Here is a 9,784-nt window from a genome sequence, read left to right on the forward strand (position 1 = left end):
GAAGGCTAATGTCATGACGTCATCGTTTCGGAGAAAACGTTTCAACACACATAATTCATTTGACATTATTGTCATACACAATATATTCTTCTCCAAGTACACTTGTTTTTAGAATCTCATGTGCTTATATACACACAGTATAAGTATTCACATCCAGGCACACTATTTGATACGTAGGCATTATCCATACAAAGGTAAAAACACGATTCCACAAATTTGCATGTATTATAAAAAACGCTTTGGCTTTAAGTGAGTTCACATTCAATTAAGTAGCAACATATTGTTTGTGCATCGCATTGTTTCATTGTGACGTCTAATGATTTATAAGTCAGGATGATGTGAAAAGCAGTGTAATATCACAATGTTCATAACTAAAAAATATACACACAGTACTCCAATACGTGATAACTGCTATAAAAAAAATATCTGTATCTTCGTAGCCACAGGTCCATATTATAACAGATTTCATAGTTGCAGTTTGAAAGACAGCGGAGAGAAATAACAGGCAAGCGTAGCTTTAAAGGTGATTGAGACGTATTTAAGGCATATTAAGTGGCTGGTACAACTATCGAATAATTCAAAGTAAGAGTGCTCTGCACGATCGATCTCAGACCTGCTGTGACATTTACATCAATGTAAAACAATTGTGATTTATCGGTGATTGGAAATATATATATAATTGTTCATCTTCTTCATTCTAAAGTTAGAGTCATCCAAATTGATCAGTTTATAACAAAAAAAAACAATTGTAGGAATTCTGAGATACCAACAGATGGCAATTTTCAAAGTTTCGTTGCAGTTGCGCTACTAACTACATCTTCAAGCTTATCAAGTTCGGCATCTAAATCGATGGAATCCAACAATTGAGGATTATCTATCCAACCAAAATCATTTGGATCCGAATCTGGCATTAAGACGCACATGAACCGGGGACCTGTGCCTCCTTCTCGGGGGTAAATTGTCACGGGTGTAAAATGGTCGTGGTACTCTACCCAACGACATAACTGGTCGTAGACGTCCGAGTGCTGATGTCGAAGGCTGACACCTCTCTGTCGTAGCTGACGTTGGATGTGAATAAAGCATATCTGTCTGCTCTTCTTGTCTAGCAGCCCTTCAGAAGACACGCCAGATGGCGCAGTCAATATGAGAGTTTCTCTGTCTTTACTTGGTAATTGACGCGCCTGCGTATGCATCATGCTTAACCGAACCTTCGCGCACTTCTTGATGCTTTGTGCTTGTTTTCTCGGACGAGTTTTAGATGACGATTCACCAGATGCCATGATAGCTACGTTTAACACAAATTTAACATCTGGATCATAAGTCCTGCACATCTGGATCAAGAAATTTAAATGATCTCCAAAGAGACCAGAATTCTCCAGGTCTCGTATTGTTGAATATGTTGGCGGGAATGGCAATCCTTCCATGCCGAACGTCATATAACTCTCTGCTGAATCTACATCGGGAAAGATAAACAAGATGGCGCCGCGACCACGTGACAAGTAACCAGTACGTGCTATCCTACTAAGATCATTCTGCAAATCTTCGTTATATCGACTGTTGTAGATAACATGCTTAGCAGCACTGTTAATTCGACTGTATACACATTTCTTTTTATGTTTCTCCCAGTGAGCTAGACGACATTCTCTTGAACAATAGTAAGTGTAACAGTTATGACAAGTTTTGTAAGACTTCCGAGCTTCTTCGAGTTCCTTTACTTTTTCACACTTCCTATAGCTACATTTAACCATGACAAGTTCATTTCCAATAATGTCACGGGGTAAACGAGGTGTTGACTCTTTACTTGATCCACTTAATTCCTCTTCTTCTTCGTCATTTCTGATAATAATTGAATTGAGTGGACTCAAACCCTCGTCGCTGAAAAGACTGTCAAGACTCGAGCTTTTATTCATGGCGCTGCTTAATTGTTGTTGGTCGGAGAGAGAAGACCAGTTTATCTCTGGAACTGATCCTTGTCGTGCTGTCTTTGCATAACTATCTGCATCTTGAAGCTCGTTTCTGCTAGGAGATCGACTGGTGGATGAGAGACCTAATAAACTATCAACAATCTCTTCCATGCTAACTTCTGGAGGAGGTTTAATGTTATTGCCGTGTTTTCCGAGAGTGTTCTTTGGCTTACTAGAGGTCACTACTGACAGGACGGCGGCAAAGTTTGATTCCCTGAATTCATCAAAATCTATCGGGGATTTGGGTCTTGGGATTGGATCATGAGGAGTATCATTTGGGGTGTTTGCTGATAAGATCGGAATAGGTTCTTCGTCAAGGGATGTATCTGTTATGGTAATCTGAACGTTACATTTCTGACGTCGGGATGGAGAACCAGCTGGACTCGAGGACACTACTTCATTCTTGGATGGTGTCACCATTGGAAAAGGAGTCACTTTTTCATTTCTACTCCCATCTGGTTTATAACGAGGATCTGGTCGAATTGTTGGCGCAATTTGTGTACTCTCTGATTTTCGTGGTGTTGAAGTCTCCTCTTGTTTCGGTGTTTGGTGCGATAAATTACTTTGAAAAGTCTGTGTAACTTCATCTTGTGCTAGAGTAATTGGTACAAATTGGTAGCTTTTTGGCTCGCTAGATGGCCCTATTCCCTTGCTCTGAATGTGATTTTCATTGGAAACGTTTACCTTTTCAGATTCCGAAATTCTCGGAGGCTTGGACGGTGGTGACTTGTAACTGTTTTTCACACCTTGACGTGCATCGCCTACGGGTGACTCTTTTGTAGTTTGTAAGTCCGTTGGTCTGATATAAGCTTCTTTTATTTCATACCTTGTTTCCCTGGGAGGCTCATAACTATCGTTGAATCCAGAATCGTCACCGGGACTTACAAGTTCAGGAGCTGATTTACCATCTACCTTTCCTGTTATATAGAAAACAGCATCATTTGTCTCACGCTCAAGTCGTCGTATAGAAAGTGCACTTAAATTACAGTCTTTAGGAGTCTTTTTGTACGAGTCTCCCATGGATCGACTTCTATTGCGACCTGGAGACAAATTCGGAGTACTTGTATGATGCGGAGATGACTGAAGCACGGAACTTGATTTTTTGTCTATAAGAGGTTCATCATCAACACTTAGCAAAGCATCACTACTGTGGTATTTCTCACCGGCTTCTGCTTGGATTTCACATCGTGGATCTTTTGCATCATAAGGATAAGGGTACGTCCCACGTGGTAGTTCAGCGCATGAGAAAGCTGTTCGAATTGGTCTATCTGCTGATGAAAAACTTTTATAATATCGATCGTAATTGTGATAAGCTCGTCGATATCTTGCTTCCGATATAAAGGAGAGTTTTGTCACACTCGAACCTGTCCCCGTTGAATCCATACTCCAATCACTACCACCAGCAGTTGGTGAACAACTCATAATCCTGGGTTCAGAAGCATAGTCAGGATAATCCACATTTAGCTCATCATTCAGGACTTTCCGGTGATACTTAGATCGTTTATACCAATCCGGCAGATTAAGCTTACTCAAAGATTCACGGACTCTTGCTCGTTGTTCTGTTATGACCAGACTAGCCCTCTCACTTGCGTCACTGTGTATAGAACTCTTGTCAAAGGTCTCACTGTCTGGTGTTCGTACATGTGGTATTTCATTAGTATCGGGTTGTTTGGTAGCGACAATAGGATCCAATTTTGCTACAGTGATTACTCTCGCGGATAATTGACTTGGTTTTTCTTCCTCATGTTTAGTAATTGAAACCTCATCTTGTTTATCGTCTACGTCTTGCCTTACGTCCTGTTTAAATTCAGTTAATAGTTCTTTTATTCGATCTGGTCGTTCCTGTTTCGTGTCGGATAGAATTTCCAGACTATCACTGCCAAGTTCTATTTCTCCTCCGTATTTAGTTGATCTCGGGTTTTGTGTTGCACCGGCTGGTTCATTCTCGTCTTCCACTTGTTTAGTATTAAAGGCACTTTGTTTTTGAGCTAGCAACGGTGTGTGGTTATAAATAGAACTTTGTGGTGGTATAACGGTCTTCTTATCAAGATTTGAATGTATTTGCTTGTGCTCAGTACACATATCATTAGAATGAGTAGCTTGATTTGGCTTTGAATGTATTTGCTGAGTTACGTCATCGCCAACTATTACATTCCCTGGCGTCCCTATCAGATAAAACGCATGCGTAGTTTCTTCTGCATATCCCTTTGGTTTGATTATGTTCCCATTTTCAATGAGTGAACCATTAAAACTTAATTCATCATCATCAAATCCATCATCTTCTGAAGATGCAATAGGGATCTTGAATTGTATTTCATCTTTCGTTGAAGAAATCGGGGATTCTTCAAGAAATTCATAGGAACTAGGGCGAATAGAGTAATAAGCTTTAGGATTGTCACTCGTTGCTATAGAGTCTATGACAACAGAGTTTGTTTGATCTTCGACATTGTCATTAAAGTTCAGTTGACCTGGTTGCAATTCAATGCCATTTATAAACTCAGGGCCTGATATATGACCATCGTCCTCAGATGAATTCCCGATAAGCTCTGTGATTTCAGTAACGTTAGATTGGCGTTTACTTGTTTGTTCGACTGATGCTAAGTAAGGACCACTTTTCACGCTATCTGCGCTACTTGGTCTCATTCGAGGCGCTTGACAACATAACAATCGGACGCTTGAGCGCTCTGGGCGCTTTGATCCATGACTTGGGCTAGTAGATAGTGGCGTCTGATGTTCTGGCTCCGCGGTGTGCGATGGTTGATTTTCAGTGCCCTCAATGTTTGATGGATGTATTTCAGGTTCATCTTCGGCATTTGTCGTGACCTCTACAACAAATGCGTTCTCCGTTGTGTTCTCGCAATTTCCTCCTTCTTCCGCTTCCTCTTCATCTTCTTCATCAGAGTCATGTAATGTTGTAAAATCTTCATCATCATCAATATCAAAAGGATCTCTTTCATCCTTTTTACCTTTACGGCGTTTTGATTTCTTCCCTTTCTTCTTTTTAGTTTTATCTTTTGTTTCTGAGCTGTCTGATCTTCTAAATTTGTCCATAAACTTTTTACCTTTTTGACTTTTGGTTTTATCACCATCTTTGCGTTCGCTTAAAACACCATTTACATGTTTCTCTGTATTCTCGACATGAGTATCTATTTCTTGTGGTGTTTCTATTTTATCTTCTATTTCCTCATCAACTTGTTTAGTTCCTTCCTCTTGTTTGATTGGCATGACAACATTGTCGATATCCGTTTCTAAAAACCCTTCATTACAGAGAGTTACTTCCTGGTTTTCGGCGAAAGTTGCTGTATTTTCTGTTTCACAAATTTCACTTTCTATAGGAAATTTTTCGAGGTGGATCGTTGGTGAAATATCGGGTGGTTGGATGATGATGGTTGAACTAAAAGTTTCTACCCAACCATTTGATGAACCAAGTTCATGTTTGCTTACTGTAATATCATGATCATCATCATCATCATCATCATCATCATCAGCAGCAGCAGCAGCAGCAGCATCATCCACATCATCATCATCTTGTGTATCATCATATTTGGGCGTCTCCTCTACATCATCTGATAGATCCTGAATATGTATCAAAGGTGGGCTAATCAAATCATTTCTCTCTTTGATCGATGGTTGGGCATCTTCTTTAGCAGAGGTTACTTCTGGTGACTTGAGACTTGAAATTGCATTGACATTCGAGTAGGTCACTGTACTTTTGGATGGTTTCACTTGTTGGTCTAAAGCAGCGGCAAATGCGTCAGTAGCAATAGGGAAGCTGTAAGTCCATTCTGCCTGGCCACTTTCTGTTGTGATGAAATTAGGTCTATCTATATTACCATTAACAACATCATCATCATCACCATCTTCTTCATCTTCATCATCATCATCGCCATCCTTGGTTAAATATTGACTATGCCCTGGATAAGCCGCAGGTATCGCTGTACCTTGAAGTAGATACGAAGGAGTAGGCATAACGGCTAATACAGGATTCTGAGCTTCCATTTCTCTATCTACCATCAAAACAGCATCATCAAATTTATATCTATGAAAAGTTTGATCATGCACAAGCTGATGTTCATTAACATCATCAATATTTGTTTCCAGATAACCTGCATGTTGTTGTACCGGTGGCTCAATATGTCGTGATTTTGTAATACACCATACTCTACCCGCATGGTATATCTTTGGGGATTCATTGACATCGTTTATGTAGGTTGCATACGTTGATTCAGAGCTTGAGTCTTCCTCCTGGCGCCTCCTGTCTCCAGAGGCATCCTCTTCTTCTTCCGTAATACTCTCTAAAGATACACTCCATGGAGTCGTGGTAGTAGTGTACCTAACTTTAGGTGGTTTTGTATAATGTGGCATCACTTCTGTTACAGTGTGTACCTCATTATTGTTGTTATTTGTACACAAATCTTGATAGTCATCATGATCTACGATGGATCTGTATTCACTACGTGCGCGTATAGTAGGTACGGGTGACTTACTCTCGTCTACCGTAGATAGCACGTTACTCGGCATAGGCATGTTGTGAATATCTTCTTCGTTCAATTCAGTGTCGTGTTGATTCTTCTCCGCTTATTTGATAACGAAGAAAGTAGTAAATAGTAGTAGCAACTACGGTGATAACAGCAAGATAAATCAATTGTTCCATTCAATACTCCTACAGCATGAGCACTTCCATGAAAATCCATAACATGAGCTCCGTGTACGATATAGAACAGTCAATCTCATGTTTAATGAAAGTCTACTGTCCACATGGTGAATATCGTATATACGTACGTGTCAAAGATGAACGAGAAAAACAGAACTGAGCGACATCAGTCTATTTTGTACAGTGAATAATTTTATCCAGACCTGCTGTTTATCACAGGTGCTCCATATATAGATAAATGATTATACTCGTTGAAATTCCACAAAATTTAACAGATGTTGTATATTCACATTGCAATAACAGTATATCCGTGAATGCGATCCTATGATAGTATCAGTTATCAATATGCACAGTATATGAGAAGGTAAAAATAGCAACTCAATTCACTGCAGGCTCATGGGTTTATCACTCTCTCTGTATCGTATAAGCTTCTTAATTCCTCTCCTTTTCTTGTGGGAAACAAAAATACACATATTGCATCTCGCATGTACATCAGACAACCAATAATGAGCAACCACCTAACCGCGTGTAGCAACGTCGTGTTGTATGGCTTTTAAAATCCATCAATTTCAATTTTATCCGCATCAAACGCCATTCCTATTATTCATTATTGAGGTGATTTTTTTTTTGTTCGACGAGCAGTAGATAATAATAATTAACCTTGTGCTTAATCAAGAAGCATTTTCTTCACAATTTGAGCAAGAAAGCAAATAAAAGCAAGTGGCTTTGTTGTGAGTGGTGATATTGAAAAATTACGGGTCGTAAAAAATAAAAATGTCGTTATTTATAGATCATATTTGTATCAATGCATATAGTATTGAATTATGATCTACGCTGATATAGAGCACGATGAAACACAACATAAAAATGACAGAAAAACTATTTTGACAAAACGCCTATTTTTGTACCAGCTTCAGGAATGTATAATGTAATAACTGAAAAATGTCTACGTTATCCAATATTCCACACCCATGTGCCAGAAAGCGTAAGATGTAGTCATCTTTTAGGTTAATAATTATTATCAATAAATAATTCATTTGTATTTCGAACAGAGCGCTTTTAAGTGACATTAGAAAATTTTAAGAGTATTCTTGTTTAACTCTATCCAGCATCACTGTATGGTAAATGAAATGAAAGTAAGGATATCGCCCGGGGACATCGATCTAGCAGAAAACATTGGCATAAAAATGTACTGGTATGTTTATACTAGGAATTTGATAGTAAAATATTTTACCCACGTGACCATGGTGACCACTCTCAAACCAATTAGAAAGCGTAAGTAGCGTAGAGGTTAATTAATATAATTGATAAAAGTACGTTTTTCCATGATCTTTTATCAGTATTATTATTTGTATTATTTTCTTTTTTATAGAAAGAAAAAAATTAATGGAAGAATTAAATAAATAAGTAAATAAATAAATAAATAAATAAATAAATAAATAAATAAATAAATAAATAAATAAATAAATAAATAAATAAATAAATAAAATTAAAGAACTACGGTATATAATTATTGTAAAGCGTAAGTTGTGTAGCTTTAATATAAAGGTTTATAATTATATACTGCGCCAAAAAAGTATCCTTACACTCGGAAAAATAATTATAAGTTTAAAACTGAACCATATTTGGGTAAATTTGTTGTTTTAATAGATGCACTCTCTATAATCCTGCACATTTTGACACCCCATTGAATCCAATGTGACCCCAAGAAGTAAAATTACAAGCAATTGAATAGACTAACTGGCCTATACATGGCGCAAAAAGATTCCAACAATTAAGCGCAACAAAGACAAAGAGACAACACAGTTTCTTCAATGAAGCTTTATTAAAGCAGTTTTTATTTCAGTTTTTACTTCTCTGTACTTTTCATAACTTTTATTTAATTTGTCAGTTCTTTTGTTTCAGATTTTCTTTGGTTCCTTTTGTTATAAATTAAAGGCACGCATAGATTAGCCATTCAGCACTCTCAAACCAGATGTCTAGTCCGTGGAGTTTTGAATAGGCCAGTTTGTCACTTTTAAAACTGGACCTTCGTCTAATCAAATGCTTGTAACTTTTTTTCTTGAAGTCACATTGGATTCAATTGGGTGTCATAATGTGCCGGATTAGATAGACAAATAAATTTACCCAAATATGGTTTAGTTTTAAAATTAGGATTTTTCTTCCAAGTGTAAGGATACTTTTTTGGCGCAGTATATTTGATTAAAGTACGTTTTTAATTTTCATAGAAAGGAAAAATAATGGAAGAATTAAATAAAGAAAGAAATAAAAGAAAGAAAGAAAGAAAGAAAGAAAGAAAGAAAGAAAGAAAGAAAAAAGGAAAAAAATAAAAAATAAAAAATAAAGAACCACGGTATATAAATATTATAAAACGTAAGTTGAGTAGCTTTAATAGAGGTTTATAATTTTATTTTTGTTATTATTTTTCTTTTTCATTAAAGGCGAAGTTTAAATTGCTTTTTGAAAATGTCAAATTATAAAGTATCCTCGTTTATTAAGATTATTTCCACTCATGAAGGTCAAGTTTTCAAAATGCTTAAATTGAGTTGAAATTTAAATGCAATGATCCTTATGACATATTTTAAAATTCATTTAATGTCATTAAGGGGGTCATACAAGGTCAAAAGTCAAGTTTTCAAAATGCCAGCTTCCCACGATCAAGGTATATATAAGACGGCAATTAATGAAACAGTCTTATTATACTATCCAGCACAGTATTGCTGCTTGTCACAGTCATCCGCCTAACTTACCTCGTGCATACCTTCGTAGCATTTGGAGATTATGTCCATTACAGACTCCGGGTGATAGTGGTATACCACAATAGGCCTACCACAATATACTGCCGAAGCCACATGGTTCAGCTATGGTGCGGTTATCGCTCTAGCTCAGTTAAAGTGAAGTTATTAATGGTATTCTCTTTAAAGTGCTTTCTATTCGACCAGACAAGTATAGAACAGACATGGTTTGATTTTAGATGTGAAATACATTACGGTAATAATAAAAGAAATAAACAATAATTTGACCTAATTTGGAAACTCAACAGTGTTCAGTGGGGTTCAGTTCATATTTACTTTCATTTAATTTAGCAGACGTAGCTTTTATACAATGATGTTACAATGGATAGAGGTAAATATGAATTCTTCTTTCTTCAATGGATAGGGGCTAT

General features: G+C 37.1%; 1 protein-coding gene across 1 annotated transcript; it reads right to left on the bottom strand.

Moving 5' to 3' along the window:
- Positions 1–454: 454 nt before the first annotated feature.
- Positions 455–6,491, bottom strand: LOC140159709 (uncharacterized). Its single transcript, XM_072183203.1, has 2 exons — positions 5,906–6,491; positions 455–5,407 (listed from the first exon to the last, which is right to left on the bottom strand). Exons 1-2 carry the CDS (start codon positions 6,489–6,491, stop codon positions 783–785), a joined length of 5,211 nt encoding a protein of 1,736 aa, XP_072039304.1. The 3' UTR covers positions 455–782.
- Between the last annotated feature and the right edge of the window lie 3,293 nt (positions 6,492–9,784).

Source organism: Amphiura filiformis, chromosome 8, assembly GCF_039555335.1.
Source record: "Amphiura filiformis chromosome 8, Afil_fr2py, whole genome shotgun sequence".
In the NCBI taxonomy this organism is placed as follows: Eukaryota; Metazoa; Echinodermata; class Ophiuroidea; order Amphilepidida; family Amphiuridae; genus Amphiura; species Amphiura filiformis.